Source organism: Narcine bancroftii, chromosome 1 (assembly GCF_036971445.1).
Source record: "Narcine bancroftii isolate sNarBan1 chromosome 1, sNarBan1.hap1, whole genome shotgun sequence".
In the NCBI taxonomy this organism is placed as follows: Eukaryota; Metazoa; Chordata; class Chondrichthyes; order Torpediniformes; family Narcinidae; genus Narcine; species Narcine bancroftii.
In genome coordinates this window covers 81,999,793-82,027,645 of record NC_091469.1, presented here as the reverse complement: position 1 = coordinate 82,027,645, position 27,853 = coordinate 81,999,793, and the positions used below count along the sequence as shown (strand labels likewise).

The 27,853-nt window shown below is 39.2% G+C and overlaps 1 protein-coding gene across 3 annotated transcripts in view; it reads right to left on the bottom strand.

Moving 5' to 3' along the window:
• Positions 1-27,853, bottom strand: part of LOC138760432 (small conductance calcium-activated potassium channel protein 2-like) — a 136,586-nt gene that overhangs the window by 81,914 nt on the left and 26,819 nt on the right. For 2 of the 3 annotated variants that reach the window (XM_069931019.1, XM_069931027.1), the window contains one exon: positions 16,783-17,201. In XM_069931019.1, coding sequence (XP_069787120.1) covers positions 16,783-17,201 — 419 coding nt within the window. Of the gene's footprint in view, positions 1-7,913; positions 7,982-16,782; positions 17,202-27,853 lie in introns of those variants that run through there. The other variant, XM_069931030.1, reaches the window with a different exon arrangement.

Below are 27,853 nucleotides of genomic sequence, written 5' to 3'. Positions count from 1 at the left end.
ATAAAACTTAACCTAAAAAAAATTCTAACAAAAAATTTTTTTATCAATACCAAAATATCATGCTTAAACATATATTTAAATCAAACTTAAAAGCATATAATTAGCAAACGGAGTCCACTTTAACTTATAAAAAGACATCCTATCCAGAATTGAAAAAGATATCCTTCCATAGTCAGTTTTTTTTTTAAAGGATAACTCCTCTCACCCATGGTCCCCTATTATCCCGGTGGTCTCGTAACAGTACTGGTTCTCCCACTTCCATAGATCGGGTAGAATTATCGGGAGATGTAGATTGTTCTCTTTGAAGGATCTTGTTTGGATGTACTGTGGAAAGCACTGTTCTCAAGTTATGTCCAAACACTGTTCATTTGGAGGTAAAAGGAAATCTGCAATTTTATGACTCCATGATCCATTTAATGATTTTTTTTTTTCCTTTTTCATGGCCATCTTGAAGGTCTGTACAAAACTGTCTGGTTCCTCATTTGTGCTTGGGTGGTAGGGTGCTGACAAAATATGTCGAATACTGTTATCCCATAGGATTACCTTACAAGTCTCCATTATTGGAAACCAAATCAATCGGTAATCCATACAATGCAAATATACTTCGCAATTTTTCAATGGTCTGCTCTGTGTTGTTTTCTTCATGTGTACTACCACTGGCCACTTGGAGTGTGCATCGACCACAATGAGGAAGTTTTCTCTTGTGAATAAAAATCAATGTGAATCCTGTGAGTCAGGAAGTGGAAATCTGACTCTCCCGGGAATTAGTTTAAAAAGTTCTAAATAGGCAAAGTACATTTAACCAAGCTTGTTCTAAGCTTCTTAAGAATTACTTTACAATTATCTAACCATGTCACCTAAAAGAGGGAAGATGTTGCTGGCCCATCGCGAACATAGACAGAACAATGGCAAGACTAAGAATCGAAGCCTATTGTCTCGATAGATCCGAGGTGAGAGCTCTTCCCTGGACGATTTGAGCCCTCTACAGGGTCGTCCGATGCTCCACAGCTTCATCACAGCTGCTTCTCCGGGGTGATGGCGTCAAAGAGGAAGATGCCAAGCTGCACAACCGCAGGAGGATGCACATTTGCAGACCAGAAGAATCCAAGATGTCGCTTGATCCAGCAACGTTTTTGCTGGCTCAGATACATATCAAGTGTTATTTCAAGAACAAGAGATTTCTCTATCTGATTCACAAACCAGTGATGAAGAGGAAGAAGATCAAGAGGAAGTAACAAAGCAGATAATAGTTTCTAAAGATAAGATAGGATACTACAAATGTCACAGGAAGAGGATTGTACAAATGCTCAGTTATTAAAAGAACTGAGGGAGATGAGAACAGACATAAAACATTCAGATAAATGGATGAAGAAATACTTTGCTATTGTACATAAATTGCAAAATAAATTGGACAATGTGGATGAAAAAGTTAAAACTGTGGAGGTTGGAATGGAGGAGGTACAGAACAGAATGGTGAAAATAGAAAATGAGACTGATGCATGGCCAATTGAAAAGAAGCAACTTTGGGGAAAAGTTGATCTACTAGAGAACTTTAGTAGAAAAAATAATATTAAAATTGTTGGTCTTAAAGTAGGTGATGACCTGATAAGATCTTTTCAAAGATGGATTGCAGAGGCCCTGGGATTGGAAGGATGCACAGAGCTTTGAGATACCAGCCTCCACCAGATGAGAAACCAAGGACTATACTCATTAAATGGGTTCGCTATCAAGGTGTCAAAGACATACAAGGTCCATTGGAATTTCATGGAGCAAAGATATTCTTCTATCCTGACGTAGGCTTGGAATTACTGACGAGAAGGAAAGAAATTAAAACAGTGAAACGCACTTCATGGCAAAAAGGCTACAGATTTATTTGCAAGATCCTGCCTCCTTGAACATTCCCAGTTAATCAGCAAGAAGGAATTTGAAAATGATTTGATCAGTAAAGAGGGTTTTTAATTTTTATTTTCTGTGTAGGTGCGATTGATAATAGTACTATCTTTGTTGAATCACTTGATTAATTTTTTGAATAAGGTAAACAACAAAATTGGAACGTGGAGAGTTGTTCTGTCTAAAATGCCTTTAATACAGAATCGACTTACTCCAATTTTCATTGATAAATTTTGAAGATTTGGTCTCGGAAAGGAATTAGATTTATAGAAGATTATGATGAAGGAAGGAACTTAAAGCCATTTGAACAATTAAAAAATAAATATTGATACAAAATAATGCACTTTTCTGTTATTATCAATTAAGGGCTTATTTTAGAGATAAATTGGGTCCAACAATATTATTACCGATATGTGGTGATGTGGAAATGCTGATTTGCAATAGACATATAAACATTTATTTCAGCTATTGCAGAAGGGGACTCCCAAACAGGATACATAGGTCCAGACAGTGATGGGAGATGGATTTAAATATTAACAGCAATGAACAAAATTGGTCAGAGTTATGTCGAGATAGTATGACAAACACTGTAAATGATAGATATAGATAAGTTCAATATATATTTTTTTTTACATCAATTATAATCTCACGCCACAGAAGTTAAATAGATTAGACCAGTGTTTTACATGTGGCCAGGAGATAGGTACTTTCTTTTTTACATTCTACTTGGTCCTGCCCTGAAGTGAGACCCTTTTGGATAAATTTGGCAACTTTTTTTTTAAGAACAGGTTACAGGAATTAAATTCCCACTAAACCCAATGTTAATTAGGTAATATTGAAGGGATAAGAACAAAATTGAAATTATCTATATATCAAAAAGATTGTGTAAAGATTGCCTTAGCAGTAGCAAGAAAATGTACAACAGTAACATGAAAGTCGGATACCCATCTAGGTATGGAGCGATGGAACACAGAAATGTGTAGCTGTGTTCCACTCGAGAGGTTTACTCATAATCTGAGAAATAAATATGATGTATTTTTGAAAATCTGACACCAGTATGTACAAATTGAGGGAATTAATTTATAGATATTTTCCCTATGCTTTGAACCTCATTAACTGCATTGGAAGTATTGGAAGATATAGATATGGTCCCCTTCGGCAACCAGGTTTTTATATTTGTTCTCTTACTTTTCTTTATCTTTCTTTTTCCATGCATTTTCTTATTTTCATTTGTTTTCTTTTCTTGGGATTTTGTTTAGGGGAGGGGGTTGGGGTTTTATATCATCATGTATAATGGATTTGATACTAATATTTTATGACTGTATTTTTCATCTGGCTATGATTACATGCATGGTAAAATTTTTAAATAAAATTTTCAAAAAGTAAAAGAGTGAATCCTGTGCCAGGGTTGTGATGGCCATTTCCATGTATTCGCTTCGGCTTGAGGAGCTCTGGGTTGCAAATCTTGACAAATGCTCACATCTACATCATAAGGGCTCTTATGATGTAGCTGTCTGCCATTTTGTCGGGATGATTGACCTGGTTCTCCACAAATAAACAACCTTCCTCAATTGATATTTCATGGCATCTTGTATAATAAGCTTTAAGTTTTCTGACATCGCTTCACCCTCGGGCCACCCATTTAATGTGAAGTAGAGGACCCTTGATTACAGAGATTTTTTTTTACTTCTTTACTGATCGTTTTCACTGTAATAGGCAGACACCACCATGACTACCAGCCCCCCCACATCTCCATCGGGCACACAAAACTCAAAACGGTCAACCAGTTTACCTATCTCGGCTGCACCATTTCATCGGATGCAAGGATCGACAACGAGATAGACAACAGACTCGCCAAGGCAAATAGCGCCTTTGGAAGACTACACAAAAGAGTCTGGAAAAACAACCAACTGAAAAACCTCACAAAGATTAGTGTATACAGAGCCATTGTCATACCCACACTCCTGTTCGGCTCCGAATCATGGGTCCTCTACCGGCATCACCTACGGCTCCTAGAACGCTTCCACCAGCGTTGTCTCCGCTTCATCCTCAACATTCATTGGAGCGACTTCATCTCCAACATCGAACTACTCGAGATGGCAGAGGCCGACAGCATCGAATCCACACTGCTGAAGATCCAACTGTGCTGGGTAGGTCACATCTCCAGAATGGAGGACCATCGCCTTCCCAAGATAGTGTTCTATGGTGAGCTCTCCACTGGCCACCGAGACAGAGGTGCACCAAAGAAGAGGTACAAGGACTGCCTAAAGAAATCTCTTGGTGCCTGCCACATTGACCACCGCCAGTGGGCTGATATCGCCTCAAACCGTGCATCTTGGCGCCTCACAGTTCGGCGGGCAACAACCTCCTTTGAAGAAGACCGCAGAGCCCACCTCACTGACAAAAGACATAGGAGGAAAAACCCAACACCCAACCCCAGCCAACCAATTTTCCCCTGCAACCGCTGCAACCGTGTCTGCCTGTCCCGCATCGGACTTGTCAGCCACAAATGAGCCTGCAGCTGACGTGGACATTACCCCTCCATAAATCTTCGTCCGCGAAGCCAAGCCAAAGAAGAAGGCAGACAGTGAAGTTGTTCTTGATTGATAGCTGTAGCTTCCGTCATCCACTGAATTATCTCCTCTTTCCATTTAGTTTCTGATAGCGTATCAGCATGGTTGTTTTGTGTTGCTGTTTTTGGTTTTAAATCATAGTCATATGCAATGAGCAACGTGGTCCATCTTTGAATTCTTGTCAGCGCTGGCACTAGTATCTCCTTTTTAGGCCGTAGAATCAAACTTAGTGGTTTGTATTGGTGAAATAGTTTTCCAGTTGTGCATAACTCTGTCATCAGAGACTGGAAGGCACAAGCCACTGGTTGGTCCCCTTTTTCAGTTACTTGTCACAACATCACTCCTAGTCCTATTGGCGACACGTCTACCACCAGATTAACTTCTTTGTTTGGGTCATAGTGGATGAGAACATTGTTGCTTGATGTAACTATTTCTTTGAACGGTCCACTGCATGATTAGTCTAGTCACTCAAATACTATTTCTGGTTTGTTTTTTTTTTAAACCATTCATTTAGTGGACTGCACAGCATTGACATACTTGGGATGTGCTTTCAATAACAATTAACCAAGCCCAGGAAAGATTGTAATTCAGCTAAGTTTGTTGGGTAAGGTGCTCCGCGGTCTGCTTCGGTGCCAGCAGTGTTCATTCCACATCCTTTGCTGTTAATTGCAAAATCCAGATGTGTGATGGAAGGTTCCATAAATATACATTTGTCTTGGCACAACCAGAAATTAGTTTCCTGCAAATGGGTTAGGACCTTTGAGATTTAAGAGTCATCTTGACCAGTAATTAAAATGTCATCGAGGTAGCAACCTATGTCAAGTCCATGTAATAATTTGTCCATGACTGCTTGAAATGTAGCTGGGGCTGCTGATGTTCCATATGGCATTTAGAATAGGTGAATAATCCCAAATGAGTATTAATCACCACATATTTCTTTGAGTCATCATCAAAATTCTATTTGTTAGTAGGCTTGCGATAATTCTAACTTGGTGAATTTCTTTCCTCTGTTCAAGGCTTGGAATTATTCTTCCACTTTGAGTATAGGGTGTTCTGGTATCGGTAAAGCCTGGTTAATGGTGACTTTGTAAGCACCACAAATTCTAATTTCCCCGTTGGCTTTTCGCACTGATACAATGGGAGCTGCCCAATCGCTGTACTGGATTTTTTCCAATATTCCCTCATTTTCCAGTCTGTTAAGTTCCACTTCAATTTTTCCTTTTATGGCAAAGAAAAAATTGGATTTAAAAAACTTAGGCTAAACACCTGGTTTTAAACGTAATTTTGCCTGGACTCCTTGGATTTTTTCCAGGCCTTTTTCAAAATCCCCCCGGTACTTCTTGAGAAGTTGTTCCAGTTTTCACTTGTCTTTATTTTCTAGGCACAGCTTCATTATGGATCCAATTTCCATCCAATCTAATTGAATATAGGATTGTCAGTTTCTTCCGAACAAGGCTGGCCTTTTGGTGTCAATGATGTAGAGGGCTAGTTGTCTTGGTGTTTGTTCCTTATATTCCACGTTTACGATGCATTTTCCAAATACCCTGACTTTAACACCGATTTTATCACTGAGTTGGCCTGTTTAATGGTGAGGTGAGGCAGGGACTCGTTGATTTTAACCTTGACATAGAATTCTGATTTTCTATCTTTAAATCCACTCACATACACGATTTTCCCCGCCTTATCTTCTTCTGAGTCATATGTTTCAGTTCAGGGGCTTTTGTCGTTCTCTTCCACCGTTCTTACTCCAGTGGGGAGTTTTTCATATCTCTCTCCCTTCTTTTATCCTTTGATGTGCCCATTCTTTGTCACATAGATGGCACTTGACTGTCTGAAATAACAGTTATCAGGCATATGATTGCTTTTCCCGCAGAGGAAGCAATTTTGACAGGAACATTTGCTCAACACTAGAGGATCGCTTTGGCAGATGTCCATGTTGTTATCTGCTGTCTCAAAATCTAAGGCTGTCTCATATACAGAATTAGAGTCAAATCTTTTTGACTTGGTAATTTTTGTCTGGCACTGTGGTCGGCTAAGCCCATTATTAAACGATCTCTTAATGCATCATTTGAGAATTGACCAAATTCACACTGGTGTGACAGTTTTACGTAATTCTGCCAAATATTCACTTACAGATTTGTCTGTTCTGTTTTCTGTAATAAAATCTTTGGCTTTCTACTACAACAAGTGGCTTGGGACTTAGATCAGTGGTTCTCAATCATTTTTTTTTCCACTCACATACCACTTTAAGTAATCCCTATGCTATCGGTGCTCTGTGATTAGTAAGGGATTGCTTAAGGTGGTATGTGAGTGGGAAGGGAAGATTGAGAATCACTGCTCTAGATCCAATTGTCACTGAAATATTTTGCTTGAGAAAAATTATAATTGACCCATTTCCCTTGGAGTTATGAAACCATGCACATAATGAGTCAATGAGGTACGATTAAAACAGTGGTTTTCAAACTTTTTCTTTCCACCCACATACCACCTTAAGCAATCCCTTACTAATCACAGAACACCTCTGGCATAAAGTGGTATGTGAATAGAAAGAAATGCTAATTTAAGATGTTCCCCTATTATAGTGTACAACTCTGCATAAATTTTGGATCCAGGTGTATCCAGAGCCAAGAGATTTTTTTTATATTTTATTTTTTAAAAACAGCAGAAAAGTCTTACTGGCCATTTGGCTTACAAATAGCAATTTCAGTTAATAGGTGCAGGCAGTGCCAGTAATATTATTCGCTACACAATGATGATCAAGTCGTTCAACATACTCATACCAGTTTTCTTCTGAATCCACGAAGTGCCCAAACTGTGCTCAAGCCATTTTGAATCTTTTCTTTGTTCCTTGTGCTTGACCCTGTGGGGCCCACCATGGTGAAATATATTATGTTTCCTTTTTAAATCTTCAGTTCAATGTTTGGAGCATAGTGGGAGTTTTAAAAAAAATCCTCATCCCCAGTCTGTCATGTGTTTGATGTTCAGAAAGGACTGCACGTGGAGGGGTGATGCTTCATTCTTAGAACTAAAATGATTCCCCCCAGCACACATAAGTGACGGTCATCACATCCAGCCTGATGACTTCATATAGATGCAGGCGTATATACATAGCAGCAGGTTGTTGTGGTTGGGGGGGGGGGGGGGGTGGTGGGAGAGCAGGGCGGTGGGATCAGCGTGGGGACTGACAGTGAGCCATCAGGTCAGTCTCCTAACAGCCCGCCACTAGCCCCCAACGATAGATGCCGGTGGTGATAATGAGTCATGCAGCGACATTGATCACCGGCGGCGGTACTCACCACAATCATCCTAATTTCAACATCACTTAAAAGACCCGGGGATATTTTGGACCCTTTTTTTGGGGGGGGGGAAAAAGGTCTTTTTGCCATCAAACACAGTAATATCATTTTATTCTCAAGTTTGAACACAAGATTCCAATAAAATTAGACTCACCATTTATTATCAAATACTTTGGTTGATACTTGGTTTGTGGCTGGTTTTTCTCTTTTCATTGAATTGTGATGTTATTGAAATTCATTAGTTCTGATAATGTTCCAGGGTACCAAGCAACTGAAGCTGGCTCCTTTTCAAGGCCAGGCAACCATAGCAACGAATAACCATCAACCAATCAGTACAGATACAATGTATTAAGTATTGCTGGGTTCTTGGAATGGTGAAGGTTGTGCGTGGGTTAGTCATAACAAACACAAGCTACAACCTCTCGGGATCATGGAACCAACAATTATATTCAAAACAGTTAGAACCCTTATCTTTGAATGCATGATAGATTGCAATACATAACCAAAATTTTTGTTTTGAAAAAGAGAAATTATAAGAAAGTTTGTTTGCTGCCAACTTTGTCGAGTCAAAAAGCCAATGGGAGCATCTCAGAAAATGTTAAAAAGTTAGTGTCACCAAGTCATAGTTTTTTGGGAAATGGCACAAGTAAAAACATTTTGTAAGATCAAAGCTGGCTTTCTCTTTCAAAAACCACCTAAATTCACTTGAAAACTGAGTACCGTCTGGCTTCATCTTATGTCATGATATGTTTCAAACAGGCCTCGGTTGTATCAGTGCCTGTGGTAAACTGCCAAAATGATTACCGACCACTGGCACTCACAACCACAGTGGTGAAGTGTTGTGTGACGCTGGTGTTGATCCATATCAGCTCTTGTCTGAACGATGACATGGATCTGTTCAAATTTGCCTCTCACACCAACTGGTCAACAGCAGATGCCATCTCACTGGCTCTATAAAAAACCCTGGAACACCTGGATGGTAAAGATGCATCTACCAAGATGCTCTTTATTGACTACAGTTCAGCATTCAACACCATTATCTCCTCAAAACTAATTAATAAACTCCAAGTCCTGGGCCCCAGTACCCCTCTCTGTAATTGGATCCTGGATATTCTCACCTCCAGAACCAAATCAGTGTGGATTGGTAACAACATCACCTCCACAATCTCCATCTCCATCAGCTCCCGCATACAATAGGGGTCCATATTCCACCCCCTGCTCTAATCGCTATCCACCTATGAGATCTCCAAGGCTGGAGCCGGACCAATAAAGAGATGGCAGTGACGTTGGTGGATGATTGGGGGGGGGTGGGGAAAGAGAAAGACTCCACGGCCCAGGAGAAAAAGCAAAGCAGAAGCAGAGATTACCCGGTAAGGTAGCTCCAACCAACGGGCGTCAGAGGGCATTCTGACTCCAGGAACAATGCGATCAGAGAGGAATCAGTGGGAAAGTCACATGGTGGGAAGGTCTGGAGTCATAAAGCGACGTGGAGGAGGATGAAGATGAGGAATAGGAAGAGAGAGGTGGTAAAGGAAGAACAATACATGGAGGTGAAAGTCAGATAAAGTGACAGAGGGCCTGATGCCTTTTGCCAAAGAAATACTGGACACCATTGGCCAGATTAAAAAAAAATTGAAGAAACTGGTGGCAGGGCAGGGAGCAATCAAAGAAAGGTTGGATAACAACAGAAAGGATATCGGAAATGGAGGAGAGAATTGAGAGGGTGGGTGACAGATTGGATAACCCTCACTATGGGGTGCTCTCCAAACCCACAAAATGGTTGTGTGGAAAAGGGATAGACACCTTAGAAGACATCAGAAGGAATACAGTTAAGATTGTGTGGGTATGTTTTAGATGTGGTGACGAGGGTGGAACATTTTTACATTCAACTTGGTCTTGTTCAAAAGTTAAACTATTTTGAATTTCTATTAGTTTTTTTTTGCAACAAGTAAACTAGTGTTGTTTTTCATTAAATCCTGAATTATTTTTGATGGGAAATTATGGAAATATAATTTTAAAATTAGATTTATCAGATTCTCAATTAAAATTTGTTAAATTAGCTCTAGTAATAGTGAGAAAATATTGCTGCTACTTGGAATTCTGATGTTTCTTTCACATTAGGAAGATGGCATGCAAAAATTCAAAGTTGTATTCCATTATAAAAAATTATGTATAATCTGAGAGGTAATTTTTTTACAAATTTGGAGCCCCTTTGCTCACATATTAGGTTTAAATTTATAAATAATTCCTCTGATTCCTCTGGCTTCATGAAGTCTCCCTCAATTAATTATCTTTGTTTGTGAAATGCTTTTAATGTGAGATCTTCGAGCATTTCCAAGAGCAATCGAATTAATATATTCTTTTTATTTTAGTAGATAAGTGTTTATTTTTAAAGATATATATTTTTGTAGTTTTTTTTGGATAGGTAAAGGGTTTTTGGGGAGAGGTGGGAGGGTGGAAAGGTGCTTTAGTTAGTTTTCCTTTTTTCCTTTTCTTTTTTCTTTCTTTTTATATAGATTTAACATGCCTTGATGATTTCTTTTATATAATATTGTGATATATGAAAACTGTACTTATACATGTGTTTAAGAAAATATTCAAAAAAAAGATTGTGGGATGAAGGAGACATGATGGAGTTCCTGAAAAAGTGGATCCCAGATATACTGGGGAGCGAACAAATTAGAATGGGCCCCCTGGTCTCTCACTCCCCCCCACCAAACCAATGATTCCAGGATAGAGAGAGGATTTTACGGACAGTGTTGGTGGGTGTGAAGGCAAGGGAGGGTCCAGTGGAATATGAGGAGGTGAAGGTTTTATTCTACCCAGACACGTGTGGTGCTATTGAAGAGCAGAAGGGAATTTGACCCAGTGAAAAAAGCCTTAAACAAAAAAGAATAAAATTTACCCTCCTTCACCCAGCAACGCTGAAGATAGTAAAGGAGGGGAAAGAAAGTTCTTTTAAGGATCCAAGGGAGGCAATGGACTTCATAAGAACCCTGCCATCCTTTCAAGTTAAAATGTAAATAAGGAGGAAAGAGAGATTCAGGGGAAGGATGGAACTGTGATGACTTCGGGAGGTACTTTCCCCCCCATAGTATTACTCTTTAAAGATTAATGTATATTTTAAGTAAAGAATGAAAATTGGGAGCTCAAAGAAAGGGAGGGAGGTATAAGTGGAGGATGGTGGGGGAATTGGTGCCAATAGCTTGGTTATTGATGCCAGGGTGGGTAAAAGTAAACTGGGTGGGGGGTGGGGGGGGGGGAAGAGAGAGAGAGAGAGAGAGAGAGAGAGAGAGAGAGAGAGAGAGAGAGAGAGAGTGAAGGAACAGGAGGGTGTTGTTTTAGGGGATTTTTCATTTTGTTCTGAATTATGGGTCCCAGTTTTGTTCTTTGTTTAGTTTTTGTTCAGAATGCAGTCCCCTGTGCCAAGGATCTACAGAGGAGAATCAAGATGGAGGTTAAGCATCAGGGGATGAGAAGGAGTGATCTGGGGTAATGGATAAGTCAATCAAATTTGTCAGTTTTAGTGTAAATGGGATAAATAGATAGATTAAGAGAAAAAGTCTTGGCAAACCTAAAAAAGATGCAGGCAGACAATTTTTTTCACCCAGTAGACCCACCTTGCAAAGCAAGAGCATTTAAAGTTAAAGAGGGAGTGGGTGGGCCAAGTGGCAATGTCCTCCCTCAATTCCAGTGCCAGGCAAGTGGCTATCTTGATAGAGAAGAATGTTCCAGTGGTGTTCAGGGAGGTGGTCACTGACTCAGCATGGAGATTTGTGATGATGCATTGACAAATATACTCATAATACTGGACACTTATGAATATTTATGCCTCGAATTTCAATGATTAAAAATTTATACAGGACTTATTCCTGAAAGTATCCAAATGGTGTGACATTGGTTTGATTGGAGTCCACCCTTACCTTTATGAAAGAGATGAATCTCGTAGATGTCTGGAGAAGGCTGAATCCAAAAGGGATTACTCCTTTTATTTGAGACAACATGATTCCTACACTAGAATTGATTTAATTTTTGGCATCAGCCCAATTGGAGCGAAGGATAGTAGAAACAGAGTACATGGCTAAGTTACTGGCAGCCCAGGCAAGGTTCCTTGCTTCACTCTTTGAGGGAGTCCTTCCCTTCCACACTCCTGGGCACAAATTGGATTACATGCAGTAGGTGAAAAAATAGGAGGAGAGTTTATATATAAATGGGACATTAAATTAATTTCAAAGAAAACAGATAACCCCCAATCGAAAGCATATACTTCAGATATGGCAAAGAATAAATCAATGTATTGGATTAAAGGTGGGAAAAATCTCCCAAAACACCTTTGACCTAGAACAACTTACTACTCTTGACCGTGAGTAAGAAAAAAGATGACAGAGGTAGGTTTTGTACAGAGAGAGTGGTGGATAACTGGTGTAGTGGTTGAGGCTGATGCAATAAGGATATTTAAAAGACTCTATATAGACACATGGATTCAAGAAAATAGGGGGTTATGGACTGTGAGGGAGGGAAGGGTTAGATTGAACATTTAAATTGTAGAATTTAAATTTTTTAGACATACAGTACGATAACAGGCTATTTTGACCCATGAGTCCATGCTGCTCAATTTACACCCAACTAACCTACAGTCCCAGTATGTTTCAAAACCAGAACTCCCAAGGAAAACCCATGCAGACACGGGAAGAATGTACCGCCTCCTAATAGATAGCACAGGATTTGAACCCTGGTCCCAATCGCTGGTGCTAATAAGGCATTGTGATAAATGTTACACTAACCGCAATGCTCATTAAATAGGCTTATATAGGTTGGCACAACATTGTGGGCCAAAGGCCCAGTAGTGTATGTTCTAATATGCTGCATGTTTCACATGCTTCACAGATTCAGTGAATGGAGATCTTGCAAGTTGTAGTTTCAGAGACTGGGTGCGATTAAAAGCCATTTAATATTTGGTCCTACACACTTGATTCCTCCAGATATCAATGGCTACAGATTCTAGAATCTCACAAGTTTCATTATGCTTCAGTTACATTTGAATTTTATTTATTATGATGGAAATTTAATGTTGCTTCTAAAATTGGAATTTCATCCAGCAGAAAGCATTTCAAAGGAAGAAAACAATAAAAAGTTCCTCATACATTTTCAAATAAGAAATGAGTACTTTACGGATAGTTTCAAATGTTGAAAGAGGAGATGGTTGAAACTCTGGGCATATTAAGTTGATAGCATGGAGATTAGCATGAAAGGAATCAAACCATGTCAACAGGATTTGATTCATCCTCAGATTTTGAAGTGGTGAGGGAGGAAATGACAATAATATTTAAACATTTTTTTTCTTATAAGGATGGTACCAGAGGTCTGGGGAGAGGCAAATGAATGGAGTATGGATAAATTCATCAACTACAGGCTCATCAGTTTAACCTTCATGGTAGGAAAGCCTCTCAGAATGCTGATCTGAGACATGATTAATACTCATCTGCAGGAAAATTTGTGAATTAAGATAATCAAATATGAAATTGGTATTTTTTTTTAAACCTGTTTGCTTGAACTTTTTGATAAGTTTGATAATAATCAGTAGCATAGATATTAAGTTGATGAAATAAGTGAAGAACAAGCCTAGAGATGAATGACCTCCTTCTGGGCTGTAACCAATTCTACAATTTGTTGTTTGAAGTGCTAAGTTTATTCTAAAAGTTTTCCAATTATACTTGGTCAGATCTCATTAAGCACTGCTTCCACAGTTTAGAGAGGGTTCTTTCTTACCACAAAATTTGGAACGTAACACCCTTCCGTTCTGCTTTACTGTTGCAATGGATGTTTTAAGAAAACACAGGAATATCACCAATGGAAATATTTCATCAACTCGTCCAAACCAAAAGGAAAGACAGAAAAAAAAAGCATCACCTATTTAACATGTTCATTCAATCAGGAAAAATTTAATCTAGCTATAAAAGCATTAAATTCCTAAAACCTCCCAATCCTCAAGGTCCCAAACATCAGGCTTCCTTTTTAAAACTCCTCATTTCTCCATTACCTATTTGTCCAAGGGTACCTCCTAAACTAAGTTTTTGCTGACTATCCCACTATCACTGAATACCAGATCTGTGTCATACTTTAAACAGAGGTAGCTCTGATGAAAGGTCATGTGCTCCTTTTCTCTGCCGGACCTGTTCAGAAATTCCAGCAACTTTTTGTTTTCATTTCTGATTTCGAGCGTCTGCAGTCTTTAGTTTATTCCATCAAATGCAGATGGTTCTGTGAAGCACGACTCCATTAATTTAAAACGTTACTGAACAAATGGAAAGGAATGCAGTAAATTAGAATACAGAGCATTACAGCAGAGTACAGGCCCTTCGACGTGATTTTGTCCTGACCTATGCAAACCTACTCATACCCATATCCCATTAATTTTCTTACATCTACGTACATGTCCAAAGTCTTTCCAATGAACCTATTATTCCAGACTACAATGCATTCCAGGCACCCAAGCTTTACTTCTGACATCTCCCCAAAACTCTTTCCTCTACTCATCTTAAACAGATGTCCTCCGGTATTTGCCATTATCACCTCAATTAAGTCACCCCTTATCCTTCATCACTCCTAACAGAAAAGTTCTAGCTCTGTCAATCTTGCGCCATAAGACATGTTCTCTAATCCAGGCAATATCCTGCAAAATCTCCTCTGCATCCTCTCCAAACCATCTACATCCCTCCTGTAGTGAGGCAACTAGAAATGAATGCAACACCTCAAGTGAGGTCAGTACCTCAGGGAAGCAACTGCTTGTAGGGACTGGATAGAAGTTTAGGTTGAAGATATCACCAGGCAGCAGGAAGATAGCAGTGGCAAGTGTTCAAGAAGTGGGGCTATGATGGAGGATCACAGAGAAATAAAGGAAAATGAATTTGCCAGAAAGAAGATGGAAATCTCAGACTCCATTGAAACAACTATGTAGGTTGGGATGCGAGTAAATATCATTGAATCAGCCTCAACCATCCAATTGTAGTGTACTGTATTGTTAAAGGACCATGCCAATCACAAGGCTCATCCACGTGGAACTTCATGGTATTATAAAATGCCCTGCACTCTGTATTCCCAATGGTCTCCATGTTCATAACATACATATGGAGAACCCAGAACAAACATCCAGAAGTGAATGACGTGCACATTCTGTATCTAACACCAGTAATTTAACATTACCGTCAGAGCACTGCTTCTTCATAGCACCTTCAGTTCTCCAGTTCAAACATTCATCTGCATTTTAAAGAGATTCCATCAGGATGTACTGAAAACCCAGTGTGAATTCTGCCCTTGGCTGGTCCGCCCACATCAATGGATACCCACAAATCTTCCTATAGGAACAAGCTCAATAGTGGTCATAGACATTAAGCTTGATCCTATAGAGTAATCTCTGGGCCACGAAAAGCTGTGCAGTCAAACAAAGAGAAAACAAAGAGAGAAGATGGTAGTTTCCATCACATCCAGCTGGGTAATGAGTGAGACTGTAGGATGTGAATGGTCCATTAGCATATGGAATCGATGTTGCCAGTAGCCAGCAATGGCCTCCACACAGCAGTAACCTCACTTAGTGGTTTTGTTTCTGGGAACATGTCCTGAGCATGACACAAGATACCAAATATCTTTTGGTGATTGTGCAATGGTATTCCTACCAAACTTTTGCTGACTATCCCATCTCTGAATGCCAAATCTGTGGAGTCTAGTCCCTTTGAGGCCAAAACATACTTTAACATCATAAACATTGATTACAGTTGAATAATATAAAAGACAAGTACGTTTAAGACAGATGGAAAATATCAGTTTCATGAAAATGTGATTGTAAAAAAACAAATTTATCCCCCGAATGAGGTTAGAACCAGCAAAATATTATTGTCCTCAGAACATAATGTGATGACAATTAAATTACAAGCATTCAACTAACTGCTCTTTAAATACACTTTAACTTCCGTGAAACTGCAGAAGGAATGTAATTTACTTTATGAAGTTCTCTGCATATGATGTGAAATCCTTGGTCTTTAGTCTGACCTAAACCAGTTTCCTATCCTTATCAAATCAGCTGTACCAAGTAATTTCCTTTCACACTAACCAGAGGATCATTTTAAAGCATGTTCTTGTTTGCTACAACACTACACACTGTTCTTATCTTTCTCCACGCTCTACTAATGACAACCTGCCCAGAAAGAAGTCCTCTGAATCGTCGTCTACACATAGTTTTGATCTTTCATCTTTCATCCTTGTCATACTCCATCTGTGTTTCTGGAAATTGATTTTAAGATCTGCATCTTCACTTTAAATTCATTCAATGCCTTTTTCTCTCTCTCCCAGGATATTCTATAAATCTGTATCTCTACATAGCTTTCCTTTTTACTGACCTGTCATTATACCTCAATTCCTCTATTTCATTATTGGACACTATTCTTTGGTCACTATGCTTTTTAGAATTTTATCCAAAACGTTTACACCATCTCTGCTTTTGACTGCTTCTAATCTTTTGTTTTTGCCCAAATCCTTAAGTTCCTCTTTCCCTCCACTTTGCAATATCTCTTTATTCCTCCATCCTACAAAGTACTTTCCAAAGTGCTTCTCTGGGTGAAGAATGCTACAATTTGTTGATTCATAGAGTGATTCTCCATAGTTAAACAAATCTTCTTGAATCATTATAATATGAATGATAAATCAGCTCAATTAAATATGTTAGAATCGTACTGCATGGAGACAGGCCCTTCTTGCCACTCGAACCAAAATATCCCACCCACACTAGTCCTACCTGAAATCATTTTCAGCGTCAAAATGATAATTCTCCATTTCTTTTCTTAATTGTTTTGACAAGGGAAATTAATAATCACATTATGAACATAATCACATTGAAATACCTATTTTTAGAGACAAGATATATTTATTGTTGTATAATTAGATTCTTAAACTACCATTCAAAATTTGAAAATAATCTAGAACTCTATTTCCCTTTAAACACTGAGAAAGCTGTCAGAGTAACCATTTACCTTTCACAAGCTCGGACAGTCCATGCGGCAATTATCCACAATGAGATGCTGAAAACCAGTAGTACAGTTCCTGGACATATCGTCATTAAAGTCTTCATTACGAAACGGGTATTGAAGTTTATTTTATTCAACGCTCCAATACTTCTTGATGAAGCATCTGTAAAAAGTTTGCTATGTAACAGCATTACCCTAGCAATAAGGTAAAGTCTCAGAAACATTGGTATTGATAGGATAATATCCACGTCTGCTATTGCTGTAGATGTTGTATACGAAAAGGCAAGTCGTGCTGTCCATATGAAAGTGTAGTTTCCAGGAATTGGGTGAATAGCACATACCAATATTTCCAAACAGATGAAAAAAATCCGTTCATAAGTCATGGCTATTCTCCAGTCATCTGCACCATTGTCTACCATGAATAACTGTAAGAAAACAGGATAGTTTTACTGGGATGGTCAATTTTCACATCAACAATGAGTATTCACTTTATGTTTAAAAAAAAAAATCACCATTTTCCCAGGAAATCATTGATACGAGACTCATATTGTGAAGCATTTGTTCATCTGATGTAGCTTAACTAAATCAATAGCTTCATGGAAAGGATAATCAGGCAAGATCTGTAAAATGGGCTGCTAAAGTATGTTAAAATTATCATCTAAAATCAAAGTTATCTAAAATTTCTCTTTCTTATCATAGGTTTAGATATGAAACAAAAAAAACAATGCAACTTAAACAATAACAATTCTCAAACACAAGCTAATATAGAATCGCCAGCAAGCATTGACTTAAATAATCACAAAGGGTCTTGTTCAGGCTTTTCCACTCAGTTTTTTTTTATGGATAGCTGCCAGTTCAGTTTCAGGAAAAAGTCAGAATTAAGTGAAGGTCCCTTTTAAGCATGCAACTCTGGAGATGAATTCATTTCTTCTCTTCCTTTCTATAGATAATAGTAACATGCATCAGGCTCAATTTTCTCTTATTCTAATAGTGCAAGCATGAAATAGCATTTTCTAACCTAATTTAACATCCACTCATTTTTATATATTTCAGTGTATATTTCAACAAATTGCCAAAAACTAAACATACACCAAGGAAAGTGCACTTCACCGAATCATTCCATAAAGTTATGCGGGTAGAGGGCTGTCAAAAGCTCCCTTAATTGGGGACATTTCTTTCAAATAGTCAGTGCTGATCTGACAGGCTAAGTGGCCTCCTTCTGTCCTGTAAAATTCTGTGAATTAAATAGGACAACTACGACGGCAAGAAGTGCACAATTATAATTATTGCTAGCTTTACTGCCATATTTTACACCTTAAAGTCAGTGATTAAGGGCAGCTGGCAGCAAACAGCTGACTATTTTGGCAGCATATTATTAGTGACTTCGCTGGTGTGGCAAAAGGAAAAAAAAGGGATTTGTATAGTTAACAAGACTGGATTTATAAAACTGGAATGCATGGTTATATTTGAAGTGGGAGCTGATCACAACATCCTGTAATTCTATGTCTGCTCTAACATTCAACCGTCGTAACCAAAATGGCAGGCATAGTGGATATCACCAGAACCAAAGTTCAACTTGGTTAAACAAGGCACATTTCTACAGATGTGTACTGACTGACTGTATAATTGTCTGGTATGGGGACACAATACCCTGAGCATAAAGCCCTCCAAAAGGTAATGGGCACAGCCCAGGACATCACAAGGTACTACTGAGAACATCTACAGGGAATACTGCTGTTGGAGAGCAGCAGCAACCATTAAGGATACACACCACCCAGCATGTGCTCCTTTCTCACTGCTACCATCAGGAAAGAAGTATAGGTGCCACAAGACTCTCAGCACAAGGTTGAGGAACAGCTGCTCACCCTCCACCATCAAACTCCTCAACAATAAACACAATCAGGGACTCATTTAAGGACTTATGTGCATTTTATTTATTTTTTAAATTCTCAGTTTGTTTACATTTGTCATCCATCTGTTAACAATTTTATTTGTTAACATGTATAGGATGTGTACATTTTTTTGCACTACCAATAAGTGGTAATTCAGCATTGCCCACATAAAAAGAATTTCAGGATGGTATGTGATGTCATGTACATATTCGGAAAATAATCTGAAATCTAAATCTAAAATTTAAAATGGGAGATAAAACAATAAGCTTTAAAGAGTCACTAATGGGGACAATAACCCTTCTTGCATCTTCCAAGGCCATTGTTGCAAAAGTCAGACATGGCCTGATGAACTGATTTCCTGCATCAGAGAAGGCACTGATTTATTTAGAAGCAGTCTTGCAATGACCTTCATATTTCACCTGAGATATCAACTGGTTGTAAGTATATAAAGGAAACTATGTGATGGATTTTCAAATGCACAGGAGAGCTAATTAAACAAAGTGAGACCACAAAAAAGGGGGCAGGGGTAACATTCTGGAATTAAGGACAGCCAGTGGACAGATATGATGGTGAATGAGTGAGGCTTTGGCAGGGCAGCCTGGCAAAACTTCAGAAGGGTGGCCTTTGACAGGTCGGCCTTTGACAGGTCGGCGGTGAGTGAGTGAGGCTTCAGTGGGGAAGATAATATCTCAGATAGATATTAGGAGTAGGTAAATGGAGTCAACTAGGGCAGTGGATTACTCTGGTTGGGGGTGGGAAATCTGGAACAGAATAATTGTCCCTGAGGATTACCCCTGCAAAAGGTGCAGCCAGCTGCAGCTCCTGACAACCGAGTTAGGGAATCGGAGCTGGATGAACTCCAGAACATTTTGGCGACAGAGAAGGTGATAGAAAGATGTTTTAGGGGGACAGTCAGTAGGCTTCATGTTTCTGGACATTTGGGCTCTGTTCCAGGGAAAGTGGGACCTGTTCTGAGGGGATTGTTTGCACCTGAACTGGAGGGGACTAACATCCTTGCGGGTAGGTTTGCTAGTGCTGCGCTAGGGGGATGGGAACTAGAGTGTTAGAGTAGGTAGTGAGGTGGAGAAAGATAAAGGTCATGCGAGGACTGCAGGTATAGACAGAAATCAAAGGGTTGTACAAGATGGAAATGTTCTCAGGTGTAGTTATTTCAATGCAAGGAGTATTGTTGGAAAGGCAGATGAATTTAGGGTGTGAATTGGCATGGAACATATAGAGATTAAAGAGGAGGAGGTGCTTGCTGCCTTAGAGCAAATAAAGGTTGACAAATCCCCCAGCCTGACAGGATATTCCCTCAGACCCTGAAGAAAAGCTATGGATGTTGTCTACATGGATATTAGCAAGGCCTTTGACAAGTATCCATGTAGAGGTTATATAATGGATTCAAAATTGGCTGAATGGGTGAAAACAGAGAGTGATAGTGGATGATTGCTTCTCAGACTGGAAGCCTGTGATTAGTGGTGTGCCTCAGGGATTGGTGCTGGGACCATTGTTGTTTGTTGTCTATATCAATAATCTGGATGATAATGTGGAAAATTGGATCAGCAAGTTTGCTGATAACACTGAGATTGGAGGTGTTGTGGAAAGCGAGGGAGACTTTCAAAGCTTGCAGAGGGATCTGAACCAACTGTAAAAATCGGCATGAAAATGCCAGATGGAATTTAATGAGGACAGGTGTGAGGTGTTGCACTTTGGAAGGACAAACCAAGGTAGGACATACACAAATGGTAGGGCACCAAGGACTGTGGAGGAACAAAGGGATCAGGGAATTCAGATACATAATTCCCTGAAAGTGGCGTCACAGATAGACAAGGTTGTCAAGCTTTTGGCATCTTGGCCTTCATAAATCAAAGTACTGAGTACAGAAGTTGGGATGTTATGGTGAGGTTGTACAAGGCATTGGTGAGGCCAAATTTGGAGTATTGTGTGCAGTTCTGGTTGCCCAACTACAGGAAGGGTATCAGTAAGATTGAAAGAGTGCAGAGAAGATTGACTAGGATGTTGCCAGATCTTCAGGAGTTACAGGGAAAGATTAAACAGGATAGGACTTTATTCCTTAGAGCATAGAAAAAGGAGGAGAGATTTGATAGAGACAAAATTATGAGGGGTATAGAGAGAGTAAATGCTCGTAGGCTGTTTCCACGAATTAGGAGGGATAAACAGGAGAGGATATGGCTTTAGGGTGAAAGGTTAGAGGGAACTTATTTACTCAGAGAGTGGAGAGTTTGGAATGTGCCACCATCTGATGTGGTTACTGCAGGCTCGCTCTTAAGTTTTAAGAATAATTTGGATAGATACATGGATGGGAGAGGTCTGGAGGGTTATGGAATGGGTGCAGGTCAGTGGGTCTAGAGGAATGATGCTTTGGCACAGACTAAAAGTGCTGAATGGCCTGTTTGTGTTCTATAGTTTTTTTTATGGTTTAATGGTTCCGTAATAATAAATGTCATATTCCAGCTGAGAGGCAATGTGATTAATTGGGTGCTGCATTAATCGAGGTGGACAACTGGTGCCCCGCAATCTTCTTAGTGATTTGATGAGGAGTCAAGGATAATATTGCCAATTTTGCCGATGAACTAAAGCTAGCTGCTATATGGCTGGTAAGAAGGTTGCAGAAAGACTTCTAAGGGACCATGTTAATTGAATAGACAACTGGGGGATAAAAAGAGGCCATCTTCTTCAGCAGGAAAATGGGAAGGTGTATTTGTTAAATGGTGACAGGTTGAAGGGCATGGGTGTCTGTATAAATGAGTCATTGAAAGTTAGTATGCAGCTACTGCAAACAATTAACAAAGCAAACCATGTGTTGTTCTATATTGGAAAGGGATTGAAGTACAAGAGCAAAGAGGTCTTGTATCCACTGTATGTACAAGTCAATCCTACCCACATCAGGAAAGATAGTGATGTGAATGTAGTAAAGATTCTTCAGATGAATTCCTGGAATGACACAAGAATTCATGAATTAAATGTTGTTACGGAGACCAGAGGACCCCCAAAACTGGCAACACAGGGTTACTTAAACAAAAGTAGTTTTAAAATTATAATTGAACAAGAAAACAGAATTAAACTTTAACTTATTACTATCACTTACTTAACCTACCTAACTACTTAATCCCCCCTCTAATATTTAAGCGCGGGTGTGTGTAATGTATATTTAAGATTAGAAAAGTTATTTGGATCACAGTTCAATCTCACTGGTTGCAGGCAATTCTTGTACTGTGCACAGAAGTTAGCATTAACAAAGTTCACCAGGCTTTGGTGCTTAACAGGCATATGGTTACCACTCAGGAGGGTTCTTGCTGGTTTCTAGAGAGAAATTCCTTTTCCAGGACATCTGCAACTTATTTCATCTCAATCAGCCTTGCTGATGAAATTTGGCCTCCTTCAGGGTTCTCCAGATAATCCTTTTTATTTCAGGTCACCTTTCACACTGCCAGTCTTCACCTTCGACCAGACGGCCTTCCAAAGTTTGCCAGCTTTGTTCTTCTGGAAATTATTTGTCTCCTCTCTCTCTCTCTCTGTTCCACACCCTCCGTCTCTAAGAGCAAAAAGGGTTCTCCTCTCCTGTCTGCAAAGATCACATGTTCTCAGGCAAGCTGCTGTCAATACTTTGTTGTCTCCTGCTAAAAGCATTCTGCAAATATTTTGTATTTTAAAATGTGTGTGCGCAAGCTGCTCTAACAATTCCTCAGAAACCACCTCTAAGTACTCTGTCACAATGCCTAAAATGAAGTATTGAAATGTAAAATTTCTTACATTTTGACAGAGTAGATGCAGAATTGACATTTCCCCTTGCCAGGTATCAAGAACTGGGAGTCACAGTTTAAGATAAGTCATTGAGCATTCTGGACAGAGATAAGAAATGTTTGCACCCAAGAGGACTTTGAAGACTGTGACACAGAATATATTCAAGACTGGTATCAATTTTTTGGGAGTATCAAGGGAAGCAAGAAATAGAGGTTAGTGGAAAGTGATGCTGAGGTAAAAGATGGATAAAAGATGGACAAAAGATCTTGTCCTTCAGCAGAGCAAGCATAAGGAACCAAATGGTCAAATGTTCCCCTCCCAATCTCTGTGTATCCTGCTGGCATTTGTTCTCCACTACATGTTCAGGGTCAAAATATACAATTGTATTTTGACATTAACCAGCAGTTGAAAAGAATAATACCGGCCATGGCAATAATGACTATGATAAATATCCCAGCTGATATTTTTAACCATCGATGTAGCCTTCAATTACATTATGAGAAATTTGCTGTGCTATAAAATTAAAACCCAGCCTGCCCAGAGCCTGTGTGCCAGGTACTTAAGTTAAACAAGTCTGCAGTTGCTGTGATTGTAGTTTAATACACAAAAATGCTGGAGAAACTCAGCAGATCAAGCAATATTCAAAATAAGCAAAGATATGTAACCAATATTTCAGGCCTGAGCTTGAATGGATCAAAGTCCACTGGCCATTATTCTGCCCAACTTACTAGCTGATCAGTAACATTCTGCAGCCCAATACGCAGCAACAACAACACCATCAATATTTTGTGTTATCTGCAAACTTACTCATCATCTTTTTTTACATCTAAATCGTTAGTGCATATGACAAATAGCAAGGGTGCTTGCACCAATCTCTGTGCTACACCACTGGTCATACACTTCCAATCAAAAAGCAACCCTTCACCTTCACCCTCTGCCTTTTATTACCAAGCCAATTTTGGATTCAATTTGCCAAGAGGTTTTGGATCTCATGGGTTCTAAAATTTTTGGACCAGAAGAAAACTCCGAAATCTTGAGAAAGGGTCCCGACCTAAAACATTGACTGTCTATATTTCTCGATGGATGTTGCCTGATCTGCTGACTCTCTCCAGCTTCTCTTTGTTTGCTCAAAATTCAAGCAACCACAGTTCTGTGATTTCCAGAAATCACTTTTGTTCATTGTCTCTGCTTATTTTTGCTTTCCTCTACCTGTTAAAATCTGTTCTTAAAATGCAGGTAATCGTCTGACACTGTGTTTATTCTTACCCTGCCTATTAACTAGTTTGTAGGCCCACATGACTTTTTTTTTTTAAACGACATCTACTACATATGTGGGAGGTAGCAATGTGGAAACATTAATTTGTAAATACCATTACAGTGGATGAGAAAGAAAATCCTATGGAAACAATCCTTCAATGTTATAAATCCTTCAATGTACTTCTGGATCAGGTACAGTGACATATGTAAGACAATCTAACAACTACTAGATATGTTAAAAGGAGATGTCTTTCATTTAAAGCATAATAGTTAAATCACATACAAGGTGACCTTTACCAAAAGTCTTTTCAGACATTATACCTACTTAAATGAAACATATTTATGTTAACACGTATGTTCCATTTCCTTGTGAATCGATGTATCTAATAATATTTGATTTAGCTGTAGTGTTCAGTTCTGCTCCCCTGAAGAGGATGTTTCTATTCACTAAATTTGCTACAGGAACAGTTCCCTGGCAGAGTCTAGGTTTCTAAAACTAAGTGAAAGTCCTGTGAAATAATTCAATACCAAAATTCAACTCTCAACCAGTCAAAATTATCAATCAATCAAGTACAGAAATGTATACCATTATTGAAATAGCTGGATAAGTGTAACACGGTGACTTGTAACATTAAAAAAAAATTTCATAGATGAACAGTGGAGCTGGGTTTACGGTGGTGCAGCGGGCAGAACTGCCTCACGGCTGCGTGACCTCGGTTCAATCCCCAACCTCCAATGTGTAGGGTTCGATCCATTCTCCCTGTGATTGTGTGGTATACTCATCCCAAGAACATGAACGTTGGTGGGTTAACTGATTAATGCAAATTGTTGGCATGTAGGCAAGTTGTAAAATCTGGAGAGGGTTCATTGGGACCTGGTCTGCATTAACTGTGATTAGGTGGAGATAACCAAGTTTGTCAGAGTAAACATCTCCAGTAACTTTACCTGGCCCAACCACATCAACGCAATGGCCAAGAAAGCAGAGTAGATGCCCTCTGAAGGCTAAGGAAATTGGGCATGTCACCTGCATTTGTTCGACAGATGCACATTCTTTCATGATACATGATTGTGCGGGATAGAAACTGCTCTGCTCAAGACTGCAGAGGTCAATCACATATACCTCTCAGCTCCTCCACGTGCATGTCCTGCTGCCTTGGAATAGAAGTGAACATATTAAAAGATTTATCCCACTCCAATCACATTCGTTTCACACCCTTGCCGTCAGGTAGAAGATTCACAAGTATGAGATCATGCACTACAAGAATCAAGGACATTTTCGTTCCTGCTGTTATCAACCTAAAATTTCACAGGTTCTTGATGCTGAGAATCTGTTTTCTAACTTCATCAGATGTTTCCAAATCATGTTGTCATGGAATCATTGAGAGATAGAGCATGGAATAGATTAACGTTACCTGAGTGAGCAACAACCATTAACTGCCCATTTACTCTTTCACCCTATTATATTCTCATAACATTTCCATCAACTCCTCCCAGATTCTCAAATTTGATCTTAAGTTCAAGCTTATTATCATTAATTGTACAAGAACAACCTGACGAAACAGTGTTCTCCAGTCCTCAGTGCAAAACTAGCAGACACACAACCTGACATAGAACACACATACAAGTATTCAAGTGTACAAATAAATAAATAAATATTCTTTCATAAGTATGAGAGTCTCGGATGTTTAAGTGTGAGCAGTTCCTTTAGTCGTTCAGCATTCTTACTGCCCATGGGAAGAAGCTGTTTCTCAGCCAGGTAGTCCTGGCTGATACTCCTGTATCTCTTTCCTGACAGGGGTATGGGGTGGTATGGGTCCTCAATGATTTTGCGTGCCTTTTCAGACAACAATCCCTATGGATCATGTCAATGTGGGGGGATGGGGGGGGGAGAATGGGAGGAGGGAGACCCCAGTGATCCTCTCTGCCACTTTTATGGATCTGTTGATTGACCTCCAATCTAATTCTCTACTGCATCTGGACCACCCTGTGATGCAAACGACCAGGAGCTCCCAATAAAGCTCCTGTAGAAGGCTGATCTGATGGTGGCCAGTAGACTTACCCACTTGTGTCTTCTCAGGAAAGACAGTCACAGCTGCACCTTCCTGACAAATGAGGAGATGTGTATCCACAATAGATCGCTTGTTGAGTAGACTCTGAGGAACTTGGTGCTCTATGATTTCTACCATTTCTCTATCCTCCATGGGATATTAACAATGGTCAATTAACATTCAATCCACATATCTTTGCGATGTGAGAGATACCTGAACATCCAGAAGAAACTCACCCAATCGAAAACTCCACACAGACAGCACCCAAGGTTAGGACACTCAAGCAGTGAGGTTGTAGTTTGACTGGCTGCACACTAAGCTGTCTTTCATTAGGGGATTCCCAACTTGAAAGTCAGGCGCCCATAAAGATGCATGTCTATATTACCTACCGTAATCACTTTCACTACTGTTCCGTGAAGATCACATCCAGTGTGCCTCTGGATGGACAGAAATGTTGCCAAATTTGCTGCCGCAAAACAACAAATGTCATGACACATTCATTACAATAAATTCTGATTCTGAATTGTGCTGCAATTTGGGAAACAGCTCCTCAGCCCCTTGGTTCCCCTCAACTATCCTTGTGGCAAAGAGCAGGGAGACCCACAATACCACAATCAGATGTCTCCTTTCTTGAAGATGGTCATGATTATGATATCTTTACGATTTACTGCCAAGTCCTTAGTTAGCTTGATGTTGGAGATGGGGTTGTAGATTTGTGACTGACGTTTCACTGCAAAGTGTTTGAATTTTAACAAGGATCCCATCTGCCCCAGAAAGCCTTTTTTTCCCCCATTAGCATGAAATCTTTTCAATATTTTGTTGGTCAAGGAATAATGGGAAGAGTGGACTGTAAGGCGTGCTGTGTCTTGAAAACAATAAAATGTGTGAAAGACAAATGTTCAAGTTGAGGAGATCATTGACGTGTTCCTTCCAGTAGGTGTTGACTACCTCTCCATTCTTCAGAGTGATCTTAATCAATACATCCACCATAGACCTCTTTTCACACTGGGCATGGGAGCCCTTGGGTGTTTAAGCCTTTGATGAAGAATACAAGCATGTTGTGATTTGTCTATTTCCTAGATCTCCTGCGTAGTTCCTCGCCACATCTGTTTTTTAGGTTACACATTTGTTGTTGGACTTTGAACTCTTCTGCTGGGTTTATTTTCTTTGAGGTTTGATGGAGTTTCCAGACAATATCTCTAAAGAGCATTTTATAAATTCTCCAAAGCTGAGAATGGATTGACAGTGGCAATGCAACAAACATGCAACATAAAAGAAAACGGTTTGAACAACTATTAAAATAATCAGATAGCTAACTTGGAAAAAAAAATCAAATGTTAAAAGGATTTTAGAATGTTAGATGCCAATAAGATATTATTGAACAGAGATGATGAATATTTCTGAAGAGATTGATTATTTATTCAATCTCTTAACTTGTCTAAGTAATTAATTAGAAGTGATCACAGCAACTGAATCTCTTTGCTCATTACCCACCAATTTCTAATAATAGATTAGTTTCAATTCCAGCTGTATTAACTTCACTTAACTTCCAATAAATTGTGCAATGTAGAATGCTGAAATTATTTGATTATTTCAGAACATTTTCTTAACACTGCTAACCATCAATATTTCTGATTCACACAATTAGTAATCTCTCATTCTCTTACTTCTTGGACCTTGAAGAAGTACATTACTACATGTGAATGTCTTAACTTACATACAAGACAGTGGATGAACAAATTCACATGAGGGTAGTTTCTACTTGATGTACAATGTACATGAAATAAAGCATATGTAGACAAAAATACATAGAAATGTCTTTGATAACTATCATCAACCACTGAAATATGAAATCAGCTGATAAATCCAGCCTATTCAAATCATGATGAAAACCTGAAATCCTCTACATTCCTGTTACAGATTCTGAGGACCCCAAAACCCAGCAACAATAGAAATTCACCAAGACAAATGGTTCATTCTTTAAACATGAAAACAGGATCAAACTTTAAACTTATTACTATTAACTTAACCCCCTTCTAATTCTAAGCACACGTGTATGTAATGTGTATATATTCAGAAAAGTTCTTTGATTCACAGTCCAATCTCACTTCT